Source organism: Astyanax mexicanus, chromosome 19 (genome assembly GCF_023375975.1).
Source record: "Astyanax mexicanus isolate ESR-SI-001 chromosome 19, AstMex3_surface, whole genome shotgun sequence".
Classification (NCBI taxonomy): Eukaryota; Metazoa; Chordata; class Actinopteri; order Characiformes; family Acestrorhamphidae; genus Astyanax; species Astyanax mexicanus.
Window position 1 is genome coordinate 37,784,698 of NC_064426.1, and position 27,655 is coordinate 37,812,352.

The 27,655-nt window shown below is 38.0% G+C and overlaps 1 protein-coding gene across 1 annotated transcript in view; it reads left to right on the top strand.

Annotated features, from left to right (window-relative positions):
* The first annotated feature begins 5,504 nt into the window (after positions 1-5,504).
* The window catches only part of grb2b (growth factor receptor-bound protein 2b), a 78,632-nt gene continuing 56,481 nt past the window's right edge, over positions 5,505-27,655 (top strand). The window contains exons 1-2 of the mRNA XM_022664959.2: positions 5,505-5,661; positions 11,681-12,041. Of these exons, the coding sequence (XP_022520680.1) occupies positions 11,964-12,041 (78 nt within the window). The 5' untranslated portion in view covers positions 5,505-5,661; positions 11,681-11,963. The remainder of the gene's footprint in view (positions 5,662-11,680; positions 12,042-27,655) is intronic.

Consider the following 27,655-nt stretch of genomic DNA (forward strand, 5'->3'; position numbering starts at 1 on the left):
TAACTCTGTATTGAAGAGCTTATTGGTAATAAAGATGTAGCTGTTTCTGGGTTGAATGATGGTTCTTGATGCAGTGCGTTTGTGGAATCAGAGAAACGGGGGTTCAGCTTAGGCTTGGTTTTATTAATATTATGGGCTGTAGAGGGATAAATTGTTGTTTTCCTATGTGGAGTGTGGAGTGGAAGGTACATATTGAAAATTGAACATCGTGTTTCCGTTCTACATTCAGGCCTTTCAATAAAAAGCAGCAAGGAAATGAAAAAAAAAAACAAGTTTTGGTGATATGAGCCCTTCAACTGAACAGGTTTATTCGAGTCCATTAAAATAGGCTTACTGCTATCAGAGAAATTGGAAAAGCTCTGACAAAACACAAAGGGCCCTCGACTGAAATGAAAACAGCATTAGAGGGTTATGATTTTTATGGATATAGCAGAAATACTCAAAAAGAAAAAGCAGAATAAACCAGGTGACACTGATTATTACCCTGTTCAACAACAGACAACATAACATATGGGTGGTAAACAGAATACTGTGCTTAAAAAATGTTTTTTATTATTTTTGACTAAATATAATATTTATAAAACCTCAGACTATACAAAAATCATATTTCCCAGCCTATTTATTATTTTATTTTCACTTTTTCTTTCCTGTTATCGTAAGCTGTGTGACAGGATGGACAGTTTAGCAGAAGGAGATTCAGAAGCATAAAGACTAGAACCAGCTGTTTCCGAGACAGATTTATCTTTTATCCAAAAGTTTGGATTTGGTTTCTTGGTTTAGTTACCAGTAAAAGTAACTATTGCATTAATTTTGCATACCTGTCAAGTTTTTAATTTAAAAATAAGGGAAATTTTCCGTTCCACCAGCCCAACTGACGTTCAGTTGTCACATCCTGGTCTCGTCTCGTGTCTCTGTGTGTCTTCCCCACGTGACCTATGCTCCCCTGTGTCTCCCGTCTCAGTACCTTTCCACCACTTGTCTCATTTGTAGCTCCGCCCCTTCCCCAGGTGTTTCCAATTATAGTGCGTTTCCTGTTTCTTTAAATAGCCCTCCTCTGCCACTTTGTCTCCGTCGGTCTTTGCACCTTCACCTGTCGTTTGTCTCTCTCAGTGTTTAATAGCTTTTCTCAGTGTTTCCTTGTTCTCTCTTAGCCTTGGTTCCTTGTTTCTTGTTTATTTTTTGTTTTCTCGTTTATAGTTTATTTCCTTGTTTATTTCTAGTTTCTTGTTTTATTTCTTGTTCCCTAGCTCCCTGTATATACCCTGCTTGTGTTGATTCCTAGTTTATTCCTTGTATATATATTCCCTGTTTGTTTATTTATTATCTCTAGTTGGTTTAGTTTAGGTTCTTTGATTTGTTATTGGTTATTTGTGTATCTTTGTTTCATGTTACTTGTTCCTTGTTTTCTTGTTATTTATTTATTAAATTATTATTTATTTTCACCCTACCTGCACTTGTGTCCGCTTTCCTCGCCACCCTGCCTGGGTATTTCCGTGACATCAGTATCCCTTACATTTTAAGACAGGTTTACAAAAAAATCTAAAATAACCACCTGTGAACCACTTACAGACTACAATTAGATGATCAGAATCTAACAGGTCTACCTTTGTTGACACTAAAATGTCTTGGATATTCCTACATATGTAATTCTTATAATACAGCCTAAATGATATTTACATATTTACAGTCTTCACATTTTTTGTCAGGAATGCACTCTCTTATGTTATATATATATTTTTTATTCACTGGATTTTAAATTGAACAAAGGGTGCACAAATTCTGCAAAATGAGCTTTTACCAAAGGACATGGACCAGATATATTCCATCAGTGAATCCATTCCTCAATAAAGTATGCAAAAAAGTACATCAACAATGGATTTCATGTAGCAATGTAATAATGTAAACAATTCACTTGTTTCTGATTTGTTTTTTTTTACCTTGTATAACACAAAGGAACAAATTGTTAAAATAAATATTACTAAATATCAGTTCTAAGGGGCCTACACAAATAATAATCTTTATTTAATATTCCTCTAGCAGGCAACAAAAACAGCTCTTACTTCCGCATAATAAAGTAAGTGGTGGTATGATGTGTCTAATACACTGCTGGATTTACATAATGATTGAGTTTATGGTCCACAGGGAGCTAAGGGATTTTAACAGGTAAACTCAGTAAAGGACTGTTTATTAGCTGATCAGTTGGATCCGATGGGAAACACACAATTTAATATATTCTAATCCATATTATGAGAAGCAATAACTACTCAACTAAATAAAGATAAAAAAAATATTTAAGAAATGAAGGTCTGTCAATTCGAAAGTCAATTTCAAGAACTTTGAAAGTATCCTCAAGAGCAGTTGCAAAAAAAAACCCATCAAAACACATTATGATGACGATAAAACTGGCATTCATCAGGACTGTGTCAGGAAAGGAAGAGCAAGAGTTCCCTCTGTTGTACAGGATAAGTTAATCAGAGTTTCCAGCCCCAGAAACTGCAAGTTAACAAACAGCTCCCCAGATAAGAGCATCTAAATACTTCATAGAGTATTTTGGTTTGTTTAACACTTTTAAGTTACTACATGATTAATTATATGTTTCTTTATAGTCTGGATGACGTCATTATTAATTTACAATGTAGGAAAATTTCTATAGTGCTATTGATATTGACCCATTATATGTACAGTGGCCACAAGAGTCTCTGCCATAAAAGAAATGAGAAATAAATGAGGGAGAAAATAAGAAATGCATGAGGGAAATTACATAAAGTAGTGCTTCAGTGAATGCATGTTCCTTTAATTATCAACTAAACTATTAAATAATAAATTATCCATATTACTCATACTACTATAAGCTGTTAAGATATCCTTAGACAAAGCATTTATACACTAATAGCAGTGCTGTGGTCCAGGACGGCTCTCATCCACATCGCACACGCTCAGTAAAGTTCAGCACATTCAAAGCCAACAGGGAAATCCATACTGGCCATGAAGACAAACAAAACTCCAGCATCGATTCTGTGATCCTCCAGACGCTTCTCGTCCCCTCGTTCGGCCAGCAGTGACATTGGGGTTTGTTTGAGAGTGTAATTAATCATTTCCGTGGTCAGAAAATCGTTACACATCCATCACTCACACAGACTACTGTGAATATAAGACACTTAGCCTTGAAAAGGCCACTGTTTAGGAGCTCTATACAGAATAACCTGTTAATAGGACACCGCAATGGGAGGAGCCAATCACAAAGCAGAACAGATGCCAATGAATATCAAAAAAACATGCTCTGTCTTTTTTTCCTACATTATAAATTAATACTGATGTCATCCAGACTATAAATAACACAAAAGAAATCATGTAGTAACTTTAAAGTGTTAAACAAACCAAAAGAGGTGACTCTGGGGAGCTGTTAGCTTGTGGTTTCTCATTGAGCTCCACTGGCTACCAGTTGATGCTCGCATCAAATTCAAAACTCTTACAATCGCCTACAAGGTGATGTCAGAACAGCTCCTTCCTACCTGCACTCACTCCTGAAGGCTTACGCTACCTCCCGGCCTCTGTGCTCCTCCAATGAACGTTGCCTCGCTTTACCAAACAAACATTCACACAAAGCAATCCAGACTGTTCTCATACAGAGTTCCCCAATGGTGGAACAAACTACCTTCCACTACCAGATCAGGAGAATCTCTCGCTATCTTTAAGAGGCTCCTGAAGACAGAGCTCTTCAAAGAGCACTTACTCTCCTAACACCTCTAACACACTAACTACTTCTAACCCCCATTTCCTTCTTCCCCTCCTTCACTTCTCTATCCCTTTATTTCCCTTCGACCTCCTTTAAGCCCTTTTAAAAATGGGTTATCTAAATTCCTATTACTTTTGTACTTCATTATTGTAAGTCGCTTTGGACAAAAGCGTCTGCCAAATGAAATGTAATGTAATGTGATGTAAAAAAAAGTCTAAAAGCGGAGAGCGTGCACAGTTCTAGCACAGAAAAACGGGCCAAAGACTCTAAAAGCGGAGAGAGTGCGCAGTTGTAGCGCAGAAAAACGGGCCAAAGAGACTAAAAGTTGACGTAATTGAGGAGTTTAATATTAAGAGACATCATGAAATGAACCATCAGTTTGAAAAATCTTAGTTTACACAACACTGTCAAAGATAAAGATAGTAAGTCAAGTAAAATGGTGTGTAAATTAAAGTAATCAGGAAAATGTATTATTTAAAGTGGTATATTTCATTATTTGTTTTATTATAGAGTCTGTGGCCCGTGACTTCAAATATATTTCTCCTTCTGGCCCCTAACAAAAAAAGTTTGGACACCCCTGCCTTAATGGCTTTATTTTTTTTTTTCCTTACATTACTTTTACTTTAATACTTTAAGTACTTTTACACTTTTGAAGTATTTTAAACCCTAGTATCTATACTTCCACCTACAGAGTAATGTAATGTAAGTGATATTAGTATAGTATAGTATAGTGAGTGTGAGTTAGGGGGTCGGTCAGCCGGGGGCAGCCTGAGCCCGTGTAAGAGCGCAAACCTCTCCTCCTCCTGAGGAAGCGGAAACGCGCAGAGAGGCGAACCGAGGCCAGTGTTGCCAGGTTCGCGTTTTATCCACCAATTTGGGCTTGTTTAGAAATGCGAGAAGAGTGCGTTTTTGGCTACTTTTAAAAATTACTGCGGCTGCCAAAAAACAAAAAAAATCACACAAAAAAATCACAATGTATCCAGGAATCACCAGGCGATTTAAAAAAGTGTTCTTTTAGAACTTTAAGAAACTTTAAGAAAGTTCAGGTGAGGCAAGAACAGAAAAGAGTGAAGTTTTTTTTTTTTTGCTAATTATGTTAATATGCTCTTGATTGGGATATAAAACTGTTATCAAATAAAACACTAATATTACAATATTATTAATAACTTTAAGATATATAGTAATAGTGATAATAAATTCCTCATTAAAAAAATACTACGCTGTACATATATTACATACAAGTTGTATATATATATATTACAAGTTGTACATATGTAATAGTTGTTTTGCCATTTGTTTCAAATGTGAGACATATGTAAAATTAAGCATAAAAATAATTGGTTTCTCTGATTTTATCAAATTGATAAGCCCAAACCATCAAACCAAGCTGAACTGCTTGAATTTTTGCACCACGAGTGGCATAAAGTTATCCAAAAGCAGTATGTAAGACTGGTGGAGGAGAACATGCCAAGATTAAAAAACAGGGTTAATTCTCCAACCATTTATAATTTTCTGCAAATAAATGCTCTAAATTACGATGTTTTTATTTGGAATTTGGGGGAAATGTTTCCGTAGTTAGAATAAAATAAATCAACAATGTTAATTTTACTCAAACATATACCTATAAATAGCAAAATAAGAGAAACTGATTCAGAAACTGAAGTCGACTTCTATTTTTTCCAGCGCTGTATATTTCATGCTAGTTAAAGCTTCTGAAGGGCGGGTTTTAGACTGACTTTGGGCTGGATATTTTTGTTGGACCTGGCAACCCTGGCCGAGGCAAACAAGCGTCTGGCTGAGGCTCCAGCAGAAGCAACGGGCTTTCCGTGGGCAGCGTACGGGGGAAACACGGCGCCGTAGCGGCTTTATACTGCTTAAAGTGGGATTTACCGGGGAGTGGTAACAAATAGAGACCTCCAGCCAGGGTGAGTACTGCTTATTTCTACATTTATCGCTGTGAAAGTGACAGAATGTGGCGGTTTTATCCAGCGCTTGGCTCAGCAGTGTTAGATAACGCAAGCTGAAGTTAGCTTAGCCGATGGGCTAACGGCGAGATACTAGCAAAACAAGCTAGGTGTTGTGTCGAGTTGGGCCACCTATCAATATGTGCTACTTTCAGGCAGTGCGCATGCGCTCACTCACATTTTTATGCTTTTAAGTGTTTTTCATCATAATATTAGCTGGTGTGATTCACTTAAACAACCCAAAAGAGTCCATAATGAGCTTTAAAAGCTGTGTAAAGTTCATTACAGCACTTTCTCAGTCACTTTAATAAAGTTTTTGAACTTCCTCGGTTCCTAGGTAGCTCATGTAACGTTACATACTGAAAGCATCATCACAGGACATTATGTGAATCTTTTTTTACTATATAAATTTTACCCAATTTATCTAGCTATAAAATGTAAAAGTGCTGGGTTAATGCTCAAAATAAAAATAAAAAACGTGTTTAAAAATATTGTTTTCTTCTACAGCTCAGTTTTAACAATTTAACTATTTGATTGCTTTAATTAAATGTTTTTCGCTCCATATCACGAGTTCTAACCTGAATTTTAGACCAACACATTACAATACAAGCTATACAATTGTTGTTTACATTGTATACTGTCATGCTCCCACAATAAACAAAAGGTCTGTGCTCTACCTTGTCAAATAATGCTACCCTAATATATTCTCTAAACTTAAAGTAGGTTAACCCAGCTAATTGAGGTGATTTAGAAACTGCTTCTTTGTTGTTGTATTATTTCATTTACTTGTTATTGTTTTACAGAATTAAGTTACTAAGTGACACAGTTGGCCAGCTACTGAACTTCCTGATGCATAATTACAGGGCAAGCTGTTTTAGATATATTTATTAGACAGATGTATTACACGCAGAGTGATCTGTCTCAGAAAAGTAGAATATTATGTAAGACCGATTGGTACTTTTGGCAGTGTGGGTTGTGTACCAAGTCCTGCTGGAAAATAAAATCCACATCTCCGTAAAAGTTGTCAGCAGAGGGAAGCATGAAGTGCTCTAAGATTTTGTGGGAAAACAAAACTGCACTGACTTTGGACTTGATAATAAAACACAGTGGATCAACACCAGCAGATGACATGTCTCTCCAAACCATCACTGATCATCGGTAAATTTTACATTTCATTTGTAAATCAAGGAATCAGAGTCTGGAGAAAGAGTGGAGAGAGACAAAGTCCAAGGTGATTGAGGTCTAGTGTGAAGTTTCCACAATCAGTGATGGTTTGAAGAGCGTAAGCAATTTATGAGGATGCGAATTTCCTTTTCCAGCAGGACTTTGGAACACTGCCTAAAGTACCACTTGGTCTTCTATAATAATCTATTTTTCTGAGACACTGATTTCTGGGTTTTCATAAATTTATTAAATTAACGCTTAAAATAGACCACTCTGTATGTAATATATCTATATAATATTATATATTATTACTGATGATAATAGGTAAATATAGGGTATATATATGTTATTAGGGTAGCACGGTTTGACAAGGTAGCACACAACTCGACAGTACACCGGTTCAGGCTCAGCAGCGGCTGCCAGCTGTGTTTAATGGCCTGGAATGGGAAAGTAACAACGCTTTTTGGCTTCTTGTGTGAAGAACACAGTTATATATTTATTTGTACACTGAATAGACATATATTCCCTTTATTTTCGCGCTTTATGAACTGATAAAATTCCACATTAGCTGAGTTAGCTATCTATTGCGGTGGCAGGGCTCACTGTTTAACCTACGGCACTGCTAGATTAGCTAGCCTAGCTATCTACCGCAGGTTAGGTTAGTGCACTGGCTAAAGCGAGCTAACGCTGGGTTATATTGTTAAAAATAGATTCGTTAAGCATAAATACACATTTTTCTTAATATTTACGCTATAAATTAATTACTTTAGAAGTCAAATAAGCGCTGTCGGGTGTTTTTAAAGCTGTTAAATCGCGCTGACTGCCGTGATTTTGATGTGATGACAAATTGAACGTTAGCGTTAGCTTACGCTAAGTTATGTTGTTAGCTAACGCTAGCTCCCGAATATTCTAGTAAACGTTAGCTAGCTAGCTAAGCTAACTATGTAGAGCAGGGGTGTCCAAACTTTTTTTGTTGGGGGCCAGAAGGAGAAATATATTTGAAGTGATGGGCCACAGACTCTGTAATAAAACAAGTAATGAAATATACCACTTTAAATAATACATTTTCCTGATTACTTTCATTTACACACCATTTTACTTGACTTACTATCTTTATTTATCTTTGACAGTGTTGTGTAAACCAAGATTTTTCAAATTGATGTTTCATTTCATGATGTCTCTTAATATTAAACTCCTTAATTATGGCAACTTTTAGACTCTTTGGCCTGTTTTTCTGTGCTAGAAATGCGCACTCTCTCCGCTTTTAGACTCTTTGGCCCGTTTTTCTGCGCTAAAACTGTGCACTCTCTGCTTTTAGACTCTTTGGCCTGTTTTTCTGTGTTACAACTGCGCACCCTCTCCGCTTTCAGACTCTTTGGCCCGATTTTCTGCGCTAAAACTGCGCACTCTCTCCGCTTTCAGACTCTTTGGCCCGTTTTTCTGCGCTACAACTGCACACCCTCTCCTCTTTTAGACTCTTTGGCCCGTTTTTTTGCGCTAGAAATGCGCACTCTCTCCGCTTATAGATACTTTGGCCTGTTTTCTGCGCTAAAACTGCACAGCCTCTCTGCTTTTAGACTCTTTGGCCCGTTTTTCTGCGCTAGAAATACGCACCCTCTCCGCTTTTAGACTCTTTGGCCCGTTTTTCTGCACTACAACTGCGCACTCTCTACGCTTTTAGAATCTTTGGCCCATTTTTTTTGTGCTAAAACTGCGCACCCTCTCTGCTTTTAGACACTTTGGCCCGTTTTTCTGCGCTTCAACTTCACTCTCGCTGCTTTTAGACTCTTTGGCCCGTTTCTGACACCTAGCGTTCAAGCTTTGAATCTCACATTTTAAAAACCTGCTTAACAGCGGGCCAACTTTCATTCTATTTCTAAAATACCTTGCACTCCAAACAAGGAAACGGGCCGCAAATGGCCCGCGGGCCGTAGATTGGACACCCCTGATGTAACTTGATAGATAGATAGATAGATAGATAGATAGATAGATAGATAGATAGATAGATAGATAGATAGATAGATAGATACTTTATTTTTCCAGAAGGAAATTTAGGCATCCAGCAGCCTTTTCTTATGTTTTTCTTATGCTTTCTTATGCTTTTCTTATGTTGTATTGACATTTTTATTCAGTTAATAGTCTGCTTATTGTCTAAGCTAAGCTGTTTTCTGTATATTTGCAGCTTTAAATAACCATATTTCTGATTTATTCTGTACCTAAAGAGTTAATGTTAATTAGCCGTAATTAGCTATCTAGCTAACGTTACTGTGTTAGGAGTCTGTTGCAGACAGCTGTGATCTGCGAGCAGTTGTCATTTATTTATCTCAGTTGTCCATGATGGGGAAACCATCTGAAGCTACACTAGGAATTTAATTAGTCTTGGCTTATTACTGTAGTAAAATAAATGCTGAGTGGTTTCTTATACAGCTTTATAGTTTGTTACTGGCGATCCTAACAGTACTCACCACTGCAGACAATATAAATTATAGAGTTGTTTGGGTTCACTAGCTGCACAAAGAGAATCACATTTGGCTTATTTTTATTTTCCAGTTTATATCTCTTCTCTGATCCTAATAAATAACAATACATATCAGACTTGCTCCAGAGGCTGGATCACCTGTCAGTTACAGAGAGCTTTTAGTTAACTAGAGAAATCTGCTTCCAGCTACTACAGTGCACTTGCGATCTGGAATTCTAATTCTAATTCTAAATGTTAAAATTTTAGTTTCTAATCACCATCAGAAAGCCTGTGACTGTTTAAACTGAATTTATCGTTTCTTGTTATTTAACATTTTTCTTTTTCTTTTTTTATACTAGGTTAGCTAGTTAACCTAGCATTTTCTCTCCAAAATAAGCCTATTATTCAAGGTTCATGAAAAACCTGGAAAAGTCATAGAACTTGAAAATAGCAATTCCCAGGCCTGGATAAGTTTTGGAAAAAAAAAAAAAAGTAATGGAAATTCGGTCTACAAGTCTTTGTGTTTCAGTTTATCGATGGAGAAAATCTATTTTGAGCTAATAAATACATCAGCTCTGAGTTAATTCAGTAAATTAGCCTCTACACCATCGAGCTGTCAGGATCTGACACACATTTTATTATTAAAAATTGTGTGTCTGATTTATTTTAGACTTATTATAATCAATTTTGTGTTAATGCTTTTACAAGGAAAGGGTCATTTTATTACTTTTTTTAAAGCTATGTTAACAAAATGCATTTCATCCTTGTATAATGCATAAAACCTATCCTTTAGTGCTCCCATTCTATTAGCTGGCTAATATCGATAGTTACTAGTGATAGTGATATCGATACTTAAATTTCTCTTAACCTTCTCTTATTAGCCAAAAATCTTGGTTACCCAATCAGTACCAAAATCCCACTGTCAAAATTAGCCAGCCTTAGGTTTTAGGGAATTTAGAAACTTTAGGTCACCTTCTATAGTTAACGATATTTGCTTAATGTCACATTAACATTGTTGGATGTATTAAAGCTAATAACTGACATGTTTTTGATGGGATTACAAACACTGTTAGTCATATTCTAGCCAGTAACACTTAACTAACATTAATTAGCTCCTTTGTTTAACGGAAGGTTGTTTCTAACATTTTAAGACACTGTTTTTTATGTATAAAGTCGTGCCAAAGTAAAGTTTTATCAATGTAGCAACATATATTTAGCTGCATTGAATTGCTTTTCCAATTTTTTTTTTACGTGTACCCTTTTTATTAATCAAAATGCTACACATTTGTCTTCAATAATGTTACTAGTTAACTTGCTTAACGTTACTTCATATTGACTAAAGTATTTTATTATTAATATAAGAAAAAATGCCACCTTTGTGTATACTATTTGCATTACACTGTAGTAACTAGGGCTGCAACTAATGATTATTTTGGCAGTCGACTAATCTGTTGATTATTTTTCAGATTAATATTCAGATTACAGTTATTTCTACCATGCCATCCATCTCTGCTTTCTGTGGTTATGGATCTTCATTTCAAATCAATAGAAACGTTAAATGTTCTTCAAATGTCCAGAACATTGTTCTTTAAATGTGGAAAATGCTGATATTTAGTGAGGAAATATGTAATCTGTTGTGTTTGGGCACTTTTCGAGAACACATTTAAGATAAAAGATATTTCTGCAATTTTTAACCAGGTTATCACCTTCCATACAATACTGATGCTTTTATAAGAAGAGAAAATGTTCTTTCTTTCTTTTTCTTTTTAGCTAGGTTGATGTTTTAGTGTTAGATTTTAAACAGGCCTTAAATCCCATTTCATTACTACAGTAATGTTTTCTTTTAAAAATTGTCTTATAGTATCAAAGTTATTTTTTACAAGCTTTTAAGTAGATAATTTACATTTTATATAACTGTATAATCTAGTTGGCTGTATGCACTCCATCTGTATCTGTATATCTCTACATGTGCTTATTAATTATAATAATAATATTGACCATGTCGTCATCCAGTTTAGCGTTTCTTCATTTTTATGGGGGAGGGTGGGGCTACAGAGCTCTAGCCATCAGCTACTGGTTTAATGCTAGACCCCCTCCAGCCAGTCAGATAGATAGATGCAGCTCTTTCTTGCCTTTCTACTTTTCAATTGGACAGCTCCACTCAATGCTCATCCGTGATTGGCTCCTGTAAACGTCTGTAAGCCACACCGGCTTCCTTCCTCTTTACAGGGAGCTGTGTGCGGGGCTGTTTTAATGCCAGTCGTATTGTGGGCGCGGTCCATTGAACAGCGTAGAGTAAATCTGTCCGCTCCAGCTGCCGCGTCTCACTGCTCTCCCCCCTCCTTCTCTCATCTGCAGGCCAGCGGCTGTGATCTGTATGCGAGGATCGAGACAGAGGATCAGAGGCTGGAGGGCTGATTCAGAGCCGCCAGTTCCAGCAGCAGCAGCAGCAGCAGCAGCAGTGTCTGTCCTGGATCTACCTACCCTCGTGCTCTCAACACCACTTGTGACCTCTTTTGTCTTCAACCAAACATCAGCCAGGCAGAGGGGAACAAACTCTGCCAAAGAAATACAAGAACAGACATTTTCTGCTGTAGATATATAGTTTATAGTCTCTTGGAGGTGTCCGTCCCGCTGAATCATGGAGGCCATTGCCAAGTATGATTTCAAAGCGACTGCAGATGATGAGCTAAGTTTTAAACGAGGAGAAGTCCTTAAGGTAAGGTAGCACTTTAATACTTAATTTCATGTATTTAATGCTAATGTTTAGAGACAATACTTTGGTTATTTTGGTTCAACCTATACGATACCACATGATGCTTCAAATAGGAAACTTTGAACCTTTAAAGTAGCAACAAACATACACAACTGTACAAATACAAGTACAAATATGTTCCGTAACTATTTGTACTGAGGACATATCTTGAGGATTCTGCCCCAGGATAGTCTCCAGTTTTTGCATTTTTGCTTAGATAGGTATTGTTCCTTGTTAATGTTATTTAATGTTAACTACTTAAAAGTAGGGGAAAAAAACGCACACAACGGTATATAGTGCAAATATATTACTTAACTAATGGTACTGAGGATATATCCTGAGGATGCTGGCCAATGGCATACCTACATTGTCAGAATTTGCTATAGAGGTATATTTTAAAGGTACAACATGATACTTCAAGTGGTAACCTGCTTCAAAGCAAACAATACTTCAAGTAGGGAACTACTTAAAAATAGGGGGAAAAAAGCACACAACTGTATATAGTACAAATGTCCCTTAACTATTTGTGCTGAGGACATATCTTAAGGATGCTGCCCAAGGATAGTCTCCAGTTTTTGCATTTTGCTTAGATAGGTATTGTTCCTTGTTTAATGTTTAACCCTAAGGGGTTGTTTGGTTTAATGTACATTATACAGCATGACACTTTAAGCAGGAAACTACTCCAAATGGATAATGTCCAAATATGTCCATTAACTCACTAATAGTACTGAGGACATATCTTGAGGATGCTGCCAAATGGCGTACCCACATTATCAGAATTTGCTATAGATGTATTTTTTAAAGGTGCAACATGATTCTTCAAGTAGACAAACTTCACCCACAATGAGATATAGTACAAATATGTTCCTGAACTAAAAATGCTAGGGACATATCTTGAAGACATGAGGACACAAGGACAAGGGGTTATTTGGGTTCAACGTACATTATACAGGATCATGTTTTAAGCGGGAAACTGCTTAAAAAACTTAAAAGTAGAAAAAAAACACTCACAAAGGGATATAGTACAAATATGACTCAACTAAATAGAGGATGCTGCCCAATGGTATATTTACATTGTCAGAAATTGCTATAGAGGTATATGTTAAAGGAGAACCCCGGTGTAAAATGTACTTATGGTGTAGTAAAACATGGTAAAAATACTTATCTTTCATGAATAGCACACCTCCATTCTCCCACAGTGTTCCGAGATGCAGAAATTTTAACAGTTTGTCCAAACACCCTTCAGGCTGGGTGACACGGTGCAAAATTTTGCCCCGATAAATCGCTTTTTCCACTGTTATCCAGCACAAAGTAGCTCCACACCTCCTTGCTAGAATCCGGAGAGACCTGACATTTAAAACGAGGCATTAATAACTTAAAAAGTGCGCCTAAAGATCCTAATTAAAAACCTCTGTTTACATCCCATAACGCTAGCTTCAGCTCTGAGTGCCGCCATCACTGTACTGATAATGACAGACATTTTACATTTTAAATACATGTACAGAGGATCCACTTCTTCGTTTCTACAAAGTCACTTCACTCCAGCTTTAAGACTCACTGGTGCTGAGATCTGATTGAGTAAAGTGCTGCAATGTACCAATAAATCTCTTCCAGAGTCAGAACGGGTTGTTTTATTGGCTGTCAGGCATGTTTTCTTTTTTACCTGCTATTGTTGGAAATATTGGTTGGTTGTTCATGGTTGGTGTCTAAAATGATCTGAAATTATGACTTTATTATGGTCTTAAATTGTCTTTAATGAAAATAGAATCGTTTATTACAATAAATCCTAAGACAGAATATCGTCGAAACACAGCTACATATTGTGACAGGCCCGCTGATGAGGTGATGTAACTGTTGTGATAACATGTATATGATTAATGATTATAGCAGGGCTGCCCAGCCCTAATTACCAGTAATGATGCTTTTACACCAGCAGAATTATTCGTACTGTGGTTGAGTATCTGTGTCAGGTTTCAGTTGCTGCAGTACATGAAACGCGGCTAAAACCTTCACCACATGTATGTTGGCTTTATTCATTATTAATTAGGACAAACTGTTACAACAGCTGCTTGGTTGAGCTTCTTGGGTGGTGGGTGGGTTTTATAATGAATTAGCAAAATGTTACATAATCCTGAAACTATCAGTCCTTGGCTAGACTTATGCTTTGGCTACTTTTATCTACGGCTAAAGGCCTACAGCTAATGACATCCAGCATCCGTAAGCACTAATATCGCATATCGCAAAACATTCTGTCACAATAAAAAGAAAATCCATATTGTCCAATCACGCAACTCTTAAAAAATTCTCTATGCTGTATTTGTTTTGTTATTTAGTGTGTTTTCTTTAAATTGTTGGTTTGCATATATTAAATATACTGTACTACTGAATGAATGAAACTGATAATTTTATAAAATTTGATAAAAAGGTTTTGTTATATTGCCAAGAATATCGTTATTGCACACCCCTACCAGGAACTTAAAAACAATGTTTCTGTTCAGAATTACTCATAATGAAACATCTAATTTGCAATCCTCTCTTCTAAACCAGGAACTGCCTGTGCTGTGCTCTTTCCTCTTTCTTCTGTACTGGGTTTTGCAGTGGTTTTCTCTTTTCTGTTAATTTGATCGTTTGAGTTTTGAGCTATTATTATCTTTCAGCACAACATACTAGCAGCATCAGTGTGCAATCATTACTCAGTTTGGTACATTTGGCATCCCAACATGAAGGATAGCTAGAATTAGCACAGCTACTTAAGTAGATGCTACACCAGCCAGTGAAAAAGTGCTGTAAGATGTTCTTCAGTACTCTTAGTACTGGTGTGAAAAAAATGGCAGGTTCAAGTTCATTTTTACACTTTTTTTTTGCGTATGCTTTTATTTAATTATTATTATTATTATTATTATTTGCTCCGAAAATACTCTGAAAGACTTTTAATAGACTAAAGTCTGACACCCTCTCACATCCGTGGTTCGAGCCTTGCAGCTTCCCGTAGCTTTCCTATTGGTTGATGACACTATTTGCGTGAGTCTCAAGACTTAAACTTAAACTTAAACTTTCAATCCTAACCATCTTCCACTAAATGATCAAAATGACTCGACCGCACCTGGACTCTAGCAAGACTCTCGTGATTTTATCCCAATACTGGAAATTTTTCTGTGACGGTGAAATCGCTTGAAAATCGTTTGGTGTTAGGTCTGCATTAGCAGTTGAAAGAATCAAGCTGTACGGGCTAGGATAACATTTCAGAATCAGAATCAGAATCACTTTATTTCGCCAAGTATGTTACATATACAAGGAATTTGTCTTGGTGAGAGCAACACGTGTATGACACATAACAAATACAGAGACTATAGACAAACATCACACTACAAAAGAATGAACAATAAACAATAAATAGAATAAGAATAGAGTTAAAAGTTCTACAGAAATAAAGAGCACTGAAGAGTGATAGGAGCTAAGAGCTAAATAAAATAAAATAAAATCTGTACTGTACACATATGAATATATTATTAGAACCGAATGTTTCTGAGGTAGGTTTATCTTAAATATTGCTTAGGAAGTTACAGAGGAACATCTGTATAGCTGTGCAAATAAGCAAAGTGCAAGTGAGCAGATTGTAAATCCAGTCAGTTGTGAATACAGTTCAGTGAGTGAGATGTTTGGAGACTCAGATGTGTCCACTGTGGTTAAGGAGTGCTACAGCTCTGGGAAAGAAGCTGTTTGCGTGTCGTGTTGTGCTGGTTTTGATTGTTCGAAGCCTTCTACCAGAGGGGAGAGTCTGGAAGATGTGATATCCAGGATGTGAGGGGGCAGTCATGATTTTGCCAGCACGCTTCCTCATCCTGCTGGTGTAGATTTCCTGAAGTGTTGGCAGGTTACATCCAATGATCCTCTCTGCTGACTTGATGACGCGCTGGAGTTTTGCTCGTTCATGTGAGGTGGAGGAGCCAAACCAGATGATTATGGAAGAGGTGAGGATGGACTCGATGATCGCTGTGTAGAACTGGACCATCAAGGTCTGTGGGAGGTCAAATTTTCTTAGCTGTCTCAAGAAGAACAATCTTTGTTGAGCTTTCTTGATGATGGAGATGATGTTCCTTTCCCACTTCAGGTTCCTAGATATGGTGGTGCCCAGGAACTTGAGTGACTCCACAGTGGATACTGCTGAGCCATTGATGTAGAGAGGGGGTACGGGTGGTGGGTTGCGTCGGAAATCCACCACCATCTCTACAGTCTTTTCTGTGTTAAGCAGCAGGTGGAAGTTGCTGCACCAAGACACCAGCTGCTGGACCTCCTTTCTGTAAGCAGACTCATCACCGTTGGTTATGAGACCTACTAGAGTGGAATCATCTGCAAACTTCAGAAGCTTTACAGCTGGTTCCTTGGAGACACAGTCGTTGGTGTAGAGGCTGAAGAGAAGAGGTGAGAGAACACACCCTTGTGGAACTCCAGTGCTGAGTGTTCGTAGGTCTGAAGTTTGTTTCCCCATCCGCACCTGCTGTTTTCTGTCTGTCAGGAAATCCACAATCCACTGACACATGGAGTCTGGCACTGACAGCTGGGACAGTTTGCTTTGAAGTATCTGCGGCACAACAGTGTTGAAAGCCGAGCTAAAGTCCACAAACAGAACCCTGGCGTAGGTTCCAGGGCTGTCCAGATGCTGCAGGATAAAGTGCAGGGTCAAGTTGACTACGTCCTCGACAGACCTGTTTGCTCTGTATGCAAACTGCAGCGGGTCCAGCAGAGGTTCTGTTATGGTCTTAAGGTGGGCTAGGACCAGGTGTTCAAAGACCTTCATGACTACAGAGGTCAGGGCAACCGGTCTGTAATCATTAAGTCCAGTGATGTTGGGTTTTTTGGGGACTGGAATGATGGTGGAGGTCTTGAAACAGGCTGGAACGCAGCAGAGCTCCAGTGATTTGTTAAAGATACTGGTGAAAATTGGTGCTAGTTGTTCACAGCAGTGTTTTAGGGTGGATGGAGAGATTGAGTCAGGCCCCGGAGCTTTCCTCACCTTCTGCCTGCTGAAGAGCCTGTGGACGTCCTGCACATTGATGGAGAGACGAGCAGGGGGTGGAGGTGAGAGAGTCAGCGTGGGGGAGGAGGGGAGGTGATGATGATGGGGGGAGGCAGTTTGCTGAGTGACTTTTGGGAGTTCAAATCTGCAGTAGAACTCATTCAGGTCGTTGGTGAGCTGTCGGTCGTTCAGGAGGAGGGGGGTCTTTCTCACTTTGTACTCAGTGAGAAGTTGAAGACTGTTCCAGGCTGAAGATGGGTCATTGGCAGTGATATGGCTATTCAGCTGCTTCGAGTACACTCTCTTAGCTGCCTTGATCCCTTTCTCCAGTTTGTACTTGGCCTTTTTGTAGACAGTTCTGTCTCCACTCCTGAAAGCTGCCTCTTTCTCCCTCCGAAGCTGTTTGAGCTCAGCAGTAAACCAGGGTTTGCTGTTGCTGTATTTAACACGTGATCTGGTTGAAATACAGCTGTCTTCACAGAAACTTATGTATGACGTCACAGTGTCTGTGTATTCGTCCAGTCCGTCTGTCGCCTCCTCAAATACAGCCCAGTCTGTGGATTCGAAGCAGCCCCGCAGCTTCTCAATGTCTCCACTGGTCCACCTCTTCACTGTTGTAACGACCGGCTTGTTGGATTTGAGTTTCTGCCGGTACGTGGGAATGAGGTGAACGAGGCTGTGATCGGAAAGTCCGAGAGCTGCGCGCGTGACAGCGCGATAGGCGTTTTTAATGCTTGTATAGCATTTATCCAGTGTGTTGCGTTCTCGTGTAGCGCATACGATGTGTTGTCTGTATTTGGGCATCTCCTTAGTGAGGTTTGCGCTGTTAAAATCTCCCAGGATGATAATCAGTGAGTCTGGATGAGCTCTCTCTAGTTTCATTATCTGTTCGGCCAGCTGTTTCTGCGCGTCACTCGTGCACGCGCTCGGCGCGATATACACACCGGCCAGAATGAACGAGCTGAACTCTCTGGGAGAGTAAAACGGCTTACAGTTAATGAAGAAAGACTCCAGATGAGGAGAGCATGATGTTAACAGTACGGTAGTGTCTCTACACCAGCGCTCGTTGATGTAGAAGCAGATTCCGCCTCCCCGGCTCTTCCCGCTGCGCTCCGCGTCTCTGTCCGCTCTCAGCAGCTGAAAGCCCGGGACGTGCAGCGCGCTGTCCGGGGTCAGCTCATTCAGCCAGGTCTCTGTAAAGCAGAGGGCAGAAGCAGTGGAGAAGTCCTTGTTGGTCCGGTTGAGCAGCAGTAGTTCCTCGGTTTTGTTGCTGAGAGATCGGAGGTTGGAAAGGAATAATGAAGGTAGAGGTGTGCGAGGCCCGCGCCGCCTCAGACGCACGAGTGCGCCGGCGCGTCTGCCCCTGCTTCTGCTTCTCCAGCGTCTCCTTGCGAGTCCGAGCAGGGTCAGCGCGGCCGTTGTTAAGATCTCCACACATTCGAACGATTCTTGAATAAATTCCGGGACAAAGTCAGAAGAAATGTTGTCCCTGAAGGTTAGTAACTGTTCTCTGTTCCAACTGACCGAGTCTGACATGCAATAGACAACATTAATTAACAAAAACAAACACCACACGGAGGAGCTCGTCACCGTGGCTGCCATCCTCGGCGCCATCTTGTTGCCACATGAATTTGGCAATTAGCATTTGTTTGGGCTGTTGTGTGTTCTTCCTGATGAAAGATTGTTTAATTCCTGACTCTGTATTGTTGAACCACAACCACTAATACATTCCTGATTTAAAGGCAACAAGTTTAGTGCAGTTTGACTGCTACTGTGTGCCTGTTTTTTGTTGCGCTACTTGTTGAAAATGTTGGTTTTGATTTGTGGATAGTAGGGGCGAGCGATATGGCCCTAAAATAAAATCACGATATTTCATGGTATTTTTGCGATAACTATATTCTTGGCGATATGACAAAACATTCAGTTAAAACATAAATATTTCAAGAATACACTACTGCAACAGAATGAAAATGTAATTTTTATATTGTATATATTTATACAAGAATTTTCATCATATTTGTAACAGAAGTCGATGATCCAGAATGTCGTGATACTAACACTGCAAATATCTTCATATATATCCAGTAATAAAGTAAAATAAATGATACTGAACAGATATAATCTGTCTCTAGTAGAGATTTAATGGGAAATGAGAACAGTGTGAATCTTCCTTTTGCTAAAAACAGCAAAAAAGTAGTACCCTGATGTGATAATTAGGGGTGGGTGATATTTGGGCGCGATATTTTAGGATATAATATCGTTCACGATATTCAAAAAGGTGGCGATATTATCACGTACGATACAATATGGCACACCCCTAGTGGATAGGCCTTTGATGGTCTTTGGTAAAGTCTTAAATGTATCTGATTGCTTTGTAAAGGAACACATAAGTGGGTCAGCATTCTTTAATTAATGGGGATATCAGTGATATGTTCAGAAAAACATGTTGTGATGTAGGCTACGTTACGTTATTGTCTTATTGTACAATTATATGAACATGACTTCAGTGTTTTTTGCTGAATTCAGTGTTTTCTGTTAAGCTTTCTTAGCAAGGACATCCCATCGACATTAATGAGCATGTGTGTTGTCTTTTGTGTTTAAAACAAAACAGCAGTTTTATTTGAATAATGTTTTATTTAATTAGTTATTAGCATCAAATATCATGCCTGGTATCCGTTTACATAGTTTACCACCTATTCACAACTAACGAATGCTCTAGCAATCCACAAAATGTGTGAAACTGTCTGAAATATCCTTAATATTATAAATATTAAATGCAATATGGACTTCCTTAATAGACAAGATCAGACAATCATGACTAGGTGCTGAGTTGTACAAGCTCAAGCTGCCAGCGCTCAGAGGGAGCACAGTTGGCCCTGCTCCCTCCGGGTGGGTAGATGGCACTCTCTCCCCACATCACTCCTAGGGTGATGACCACAGCACAGGGCGTCTGTGAGCTGATGTATCAGAACCGAGTCGCTGCGTTTTCCTCAGAGTGCGCTGTGATGCTGCTCGGCAATGCTGCATCAGCAGCAGCTCGAAAAGAAGCGGTGGCTGACTTCACATGTATCAGAGGAAGCATGTGTTAGTCTTCGCCCTCCTGGTGTGTTGGGGCATTACTAGTGATAGGGGGAGTCCTAATGAGTGGGTTGAGTAATTGGCTGTGTAAATTGGGAAGAAAATGGGAAAAATTAGAAATAAAAAAACAACAACTATTAAACACATCTTAGTAGACTGCCCTGCACTTTTATAGGGTTTATAGGGTTACAAATATGAAAGAACAGCTAAAATACTTAATTTTCGTATAAAAAAACTGATTTAAGAACATTTTCTATGCCATAAAACAGCCAATATGTTAGTGGTGTGGCACAAAATACAAACAAAGCCCTGTACAAGCTGTTAGTAACGTTAGTAAAGATACCTTAGGCTTGGCATTAGTTTGATCTGTTGCATGTTCTTTCTAGTGAAAGATTATAGAAATTGAGACCCCGTGTCTCAAACCACAACCAGTGAAACTTAGACGTAGACTTAGTTTGCGAGTGCAACATCATAATGAGTCGGGTCCTGTAAAACTGGTGTTAAAGTAACATGACTTGTTCAGTGACTAATGTTTTCTCTCTTATTCGGACTGCACTAAACCATTCTTTTGTTCTGCTTTCTAAACTCAGTCTAATTCCAGCTACGCATGTTGCTCATCGTGTTGCTTAGATGCTGTATGTTGAAATTAGAAGGCAGCAGAACTGTCTAAAAAAAATGTCTCTGTGTTCTGCTTCTCTTTTTGCTTTAATGCTTGAATGCTTATATTCAGCTGCAGTTTTTCTGTGAATCTGTTCGGCCCTTGAGGCTGCAGGTCATTGCCCTGCTTGTGCTAAACAGAGCTCACGCTGAAATGCTCCCAGCTACCTCCTTTCAGCAGGACCGTGCAGAAAAGCATGTTCACTCCAGCGCTTTGAGATTTAAATGCAATCATAGTGTAATCCCTATCTCTGGAAGCTAAAGGACATTTAGATAGAGAAGGCGACATAAGCACTAAACGTACGTCAAGGCCTTTATCTGCTTTCGTCTTGAACTGGGTGGCCTTATCTTATTATCTTATTCTGGGAGGAGCCAAAGAAAAGAGAGACAAAAATAAAATAAAATGCATGAATACGCATCCATTAAGAACAGATCAGACTTAACGGTTTGTGAAGGATTAAAACAGAACCCTCTCTGCACTCTGGAATAGGATTTTTTTTCCAACAAACAACTGTTGGATAATTCATACGTAATAATAACACTGGAAGTCGCAAGAACTCACCGCTTTTATGCGCTTACATTCATGCAAGTCTTAACTTATAGGCCACACAGGAAGTTTTATTTGCACTTGGCATGTAAAAAAAAAAGGCTCTGTCATAAATGCTTTAGCAGGAAGCGTGATGGTGTAAATGACACCAAGGGCAAGAAATGTATGTTTAGATACACTTCTAATACAGTATGTCTGTTCATCTTGACACACTGCTCTTCCACCATTTATGCAAGAAAGTTCTCTTGAAATGAATGCATAACAGAGGAATACAGATGAATTCAGTCATTTTCTGTACTTCATAATGTGTAAATTTTAGTTTTAAACTGCTGATATTATGCTTAGGGTTTGTTGTAAAATCCATCTTTCTTTTAGGTTCTCTGAGGAGAAGTTTAATGTGTGTAAAATAAAGTTGTAATAGTGAGACTACATGTAGTTTAAAAGCATCTCAGACCTTCTCCCGAAGTGGTTTGACTGATGGGATTTGTGTATGTTTTAAGTGCGTCTAAGATCACCTTCAGAATTGATTTGCATGATCAGATTCATATCTGTTGTAAGTTGGTCTCAGATCACCTCCTGATGTGTTTTGCATGATGCGATTTGTAGCTGTTTAAATGCGTCTCAGACCACCTCCGTACATGGTTTGAGTTATGAGATTTGTACCTGTTTTGAGTTTGTCCCAGACCACCTTCTGATGTGTTTTGTATGTTGGGATTTGTATCTATTGTAAGTGCGTCTCAGACCACCTTCTGATGTGTTTTGTATGATGGGATTTGTATCTGTTGTAAGTGCGTCTCAGACCACTTCCTTATGTTTTTTAAATGATCAGATTCGTATCTGTTGTAAGTGTGTCTCAGACCACCTCCGGATGTGGTTTGAGTGATCCGATTTGAATCTGTTTTGAGTGTGTCTCAGACCACCTCCTGATGTGTTTTGAATGATGGGATTTGTAATTGTTGTAAGTGCGTCTCAGATCACCTCCTAATGTGTTTGGAATGATCAGATCCGTATCTGTTGTAAGTGTATCTCAGATCACCTTCTGATGTGTTTTGAATGATGGGATTTGTATTTTTGCGAAAAGAAAAAGAATAGAATATGTATCTGTTTTGAGTTTGTCTCAGACCACCTCCTGTTTGAGTGATCTGATTTGAATCAGTGTCTCAGATCACCTCCTTACATTGTATGAGTGATGGGATTTGTATCTGTTTAAAATTAGTCTCAGACCACCTCCGTTCATAGTTTGAGTGATCAGATTTAAATCTGTTTGAAATTTGTCTCAGACCACCTCCATACATCGTTTGAGTGATCACATTTTTATCTGTTTTGAGTTTGTTTCAGACCACCTCCATACGTGGTTTTAGTGATCGGATTAGCGCGTTTGAAATGCATCTCATATCAGCTCTTTACATGGATTGGATGATTGAAACTGACAAGGTTTAAGTGATGGGATTTGTATTTTGAGAAAAGAAAAAGAACAGAACTACAGGAAGCTGAAACATTTTTATTTCTCTAATTCTGTTGTAACTTTTAAGTCCTCAAACTTCGTGGGAACGTTTTTCCAAGAGGAGAGGATGTTCTCACTAAAAGCTCCATTACACTTCATTTTAAACCATTTTGTTAATGTTGCTGCTTCTCCGAAACGTAGCTCTCCCTAAGCTAATAAATCCAGATAAGGGGAAATAACGGCAGCATGTGCACTGCTAGACGCTTCACCCCGAGTCAGTTCTGAGGATGAGGCTAGAAGAATGAAGCATGCTACATCCTTTCTTTATTTTTGTGGTTTGACAGCAGTTGTGGTATCTCACATGACCCCACACTTCTCTGTTGCCACCTGTTGTTACAGACGTACGAGGGAACAGACTGAGAGAATAAGGGTTTATAGTGCGATCGTCGTGTAAATATCTTGTTACACGTTCATCTGATGTGGTCTGTAAGACAGCCCTGAGCTTGTGCAGTAACTTGTATTGCATGGGTAATCTCTTTGCACGGCAGCTAAGTGGGTTATATCGGTTGGTGCATTATTATATTACAGGCCTTTGAGTTATATACGTGTTTATAACTGCTCCGTACATTATTTATTATTATATTATACATTATTATTTGTGTCAAAACTAGAGCTGGACAATATATCATAAATATGGATATATTCAAAACTGTTTTACCCAAAAATGTAACCTGTAAATATGATAGTTTAGTGCATGCTACAGAAGCTATAAAGAAATGCTGATATTTGAAATAAAAAATTAGTCAGTGACGTCTACGTTTTCTGTCCGTGTGCTGTGATAAATGAGGGGCATCGGATTTGTATCTGCTTTGAGTTTGTCTCAAACCTCCTCCAGAATTAGTTGGTAGTAGGTGATGGAATTTGTACGTTTTAAATGCGCCTAATACCACTTTCTTAAGTGGTTTAAATATCTGATGTAAGTGCATCTCAGACCACCTTCTAATGTGTTTTAAAAGACGGCTTTGTGTCTGTTTTTAGTCTGTTTTAAAATGCTGATTTTTGAGCATTAAACTATATACAGTACGGTAGTTGTCATCGTGTTGTGTATTTCCATTTCTCTTAAAATGTCTCGAGAAATTAGTCAATAATATCTACATTTTCTGTCTGACTGCATTACTTTTACAGGTTACTTTTTACAAAACAGTGAATAATAGTCCTTTTTTTTGTTATTGCTGGGATAAATGTGGGGTATCAGATTTGTATCTGTTTTGAGTTTGTCTCAGACCACCTCCAGAAGTAGTTTGAGTGATGGGATTTGTACGTTTTAAATGCGCCTAAGACCACTTTGAAGTGGTTTAAATATTTGATGTAAGTTCTTCTCAGACCACCTTCTGATGTGTTTTAAATGACGGGATTTGTGTCTGTTTTTAGTGTTAAAATGCTGATATTTGAGCATTTATGCTACATACAGTACGCTAGTTGTCATCGTATTGTGTATTGCCATTGACTCCATTACTTTTAAAAGTTATTTTTTACAAAACAGTATATAATGGTCTTGTTATTGTAAAGCCTTGGTTTACCCACGTGATGTTTTGACACTTTAAATAAGTAAATATCATTTTCTGTTATTTAAAAAGTCAAAACATCATGTGGAGACCAGGACCTAATCAAATAATTTAGTTTTTAGGTACAAACCTCCCTTTGAGCATTGTTGGCAGTTTTTCTGAATCTTTTTATTTTAAATAATATAGTTATAATTTAATTATCACATTTTTGTGGTTGAAATATTAATCACTAATACAATATGGTTAGGTTGCTGTCAGTTTTTTTAAGGGTTTGCAGGAAAACTAAGTATGTTAACTGATATTATAGATCATTATTTACAAAAAATGTTTTGTACATTATTTACAAAAAAATAACACCCTTTTTTTGCTCAAACGTACGTTTCAACTGAGATCTGAATATATAACGTTTTTACAAACCAATTTTAAGATGAATCTTGGTTGTACCACGTGACATTTTGTAAGAGACACTTACACTATTTATGTTGATGGGAAGATAAAAAAAATCACTTATAAATCTATTATATTAAGTTTGGAGTATTTGTGCACAACATTCTTAATCTTTTCAATTGCCAAATATGTTCACTTATGTTTTTCAAATTGGCCTGTTGAATATCTTTGTCATTGACCCGTTTGTTAGTGCAGTTAATGTGTATGATATTTATTCAGCCGGTGATGTGATGGTTCATATCCGTATGAATGTGTAATCGAATGTGCAGGCTGTGCTGCTGTGATAAATGTGAACTGAGCAGAGAGTAGAATGTTAATATTGCAGGCGTCTTTTGTTTCCTCTTGCCGTTCCTCCCCTGCAGAGCTTCCGTGTTGGTGGTGGTATAGAGCACGCGGGCGGGAGAGCGGCGCACGCAGCACGAGATCACTGCTGCTGCTGATGCTGCTACTGCTGCTGCGCTGGTTTCTTCTAGGCTTTGACATGTTGGTCACGCAGGAAGATTAAGCAGCTGTTTTAAAACCCATTATGACAGCTGGGCTGCATTTAACCAGTTTAGACTCGGACATATAAACATCATCAGATGGTGCTTCAGCTTGATTAAAAGTCATATTCGTGTTCCGTTTTAGGGAGAGCTTGAGCTTTATAGCAGTATGTTCCTACACTCATAGCTTTACATTATATATGTATATATACTAGTGCATCTAAAAAAAATAGAATATCTAGTTACTTTATTTCAGTAATTCAGTTTAAAATGACTACACACAGAGTGATCTATTTTAAGCTTGTATTTATTTTATTGTAGATGATTATGGTTTACAGCCAATGAAAACCCAAAAATTAGTGTCTCAGAAAATTACGATATTATAGAAGACTAATTGGTACTTTTGGCAGTGTGGGCAGTGTGCCAAGTCCTGCTGGAAAATGAAATCCTCATCTCCATAAAAGTAAAAAGTAGCAAAGGAAAGTATAAAGTGCTGTAAGATTTTGTGGGAAAACACTTCACTGACTTTAGACTTGATAATAAAACACAGTGGATCAACACCAGCAGATGACATGTCTCTCCAAACCATCACTGATTGGTGGAAACTTCACACTAGACCTCAAGCAGTTTGGACTGTGTGTCTCTCCACTCTTCCTCCAGACTCTGCTCCCTTGATTTACAAATTAAGTGTAAAATTTACTGATGATCAGTGATTGTTTAGAGAGATATGTCATCTGCTGGTGTTGATCCACTGTGTTATATCTATATATCTTATAAATATATGATGAAGGTTTTATCTTCTTCTTTATCATCTTGTCAAATTAATGTTTTGGAGATACATGGTCTTCATTGGACAGTGACAGTATTTGATCAGCTTGTTACTATTTTGCCACATTTACTAATAAGAAACTGAATAAATATTTCTTTTTTCAGTTATGCAAGAACTAAAAAAATAAAAAATAAAACTGCACTCACAAATCGCTCATATGTCAATCAATCAATCAACCTTTATTTTTGCTCGGCAATACATTGTAATACATGTAACCCTTATTTTTATTGCAGCTGAGTATTTACAAAACTAAAGGGACTGAAAAATAAGTTTAAATTATAAAAGCAAGCAAAAAATATAAGATTTAATTAAGAAGAAATAAAATAATTTAAAATGAAAGGATAAGCAGACAGGGTGAAATATAAAGCAATACATTAAAGAGATAAATAACTACATTAATAAAATATAAACACATTGAAAAAATAGAGGACTAAAAGAAATATTCTTCTATGTGAAGAATATTGAGTTTTATTTTCTTATAGTATCGCTCAGCCTTTATGTTCTTCACGTTCTGCCCTTTTCTCCAGTGGCCAAGATCCTCATAGCATCAGTGCTGCAGATCGTCAGGGTTCAGCGCGGGCAGCGCGATGCTTTTCATCGAAGGGCAGCTGCTCTTGCCTTGACCTGTTTTACTCTCACTTATTACTGACCCTCAGGGCTCAACCAGACTCTGATTCACCAAACTCGCTCTATTCATTCTGCTCTCCTGCCTCTGAAGTGAGTGAGAGCCAGTCCAGCAGATTAAGCCCCAAGGCTCAGGCTCCTGTAGACGCACAAACTGCGCTGGTTATGATAAAAAAAAGGTCGACACATGCATGGCTACATCCTCGTTCCTGGAAAAAGAAAGAAGAACATCTCCAACACGTCATTATTAAACTCTGTGTGGTTTTCTTGAATTGGCTTCTTTTTTTAGAGGTTCTCTCAGATCTCTAGGAAAAATCTGATCCTGTCTGTGGTCAGACTGCCGTCATTATTCAGAAAGCAGGCTTTAGAGTCTGTCTGTTCTCTGCGTGGTTCTCATGTAGAGTTCTCATGCAGAATTGAAGGATTTTCTGTAGCAGGCAATGAGTTGTGAGTATCTATTAACAAACTGTTTTAGACATATATTTAGGTTAAGTATATTAGTGCTGGGTTGTATGACCAAACATGTATATCACAGTATTTTTTTAAGATTCTGATGGTTTCACAGTAAATCACAGTATTTTTATTATTATGTAATTATAGATTTGTGCATGGCTGAGCTTTAATATAGGTTTGTGACTTACTCTACTGTTAGGAGTACATATAATATAAAACACTAATGCTTTAAATGTTTTAAGGCTTTGATTACTATTGGGTTTATTTATCCTACAAAATTACACACTATATTAAGAAGTTTTAAGTCTTTATTAACAGAAAAGACAGCTAAAATGTGAACAATACACTTTTAAAAAAATACGCCAGCAAATATAACACAGCTTTCTTTATTAAACTACATATTTTAAATAGTTTCATTAACACTATAAATAGAGC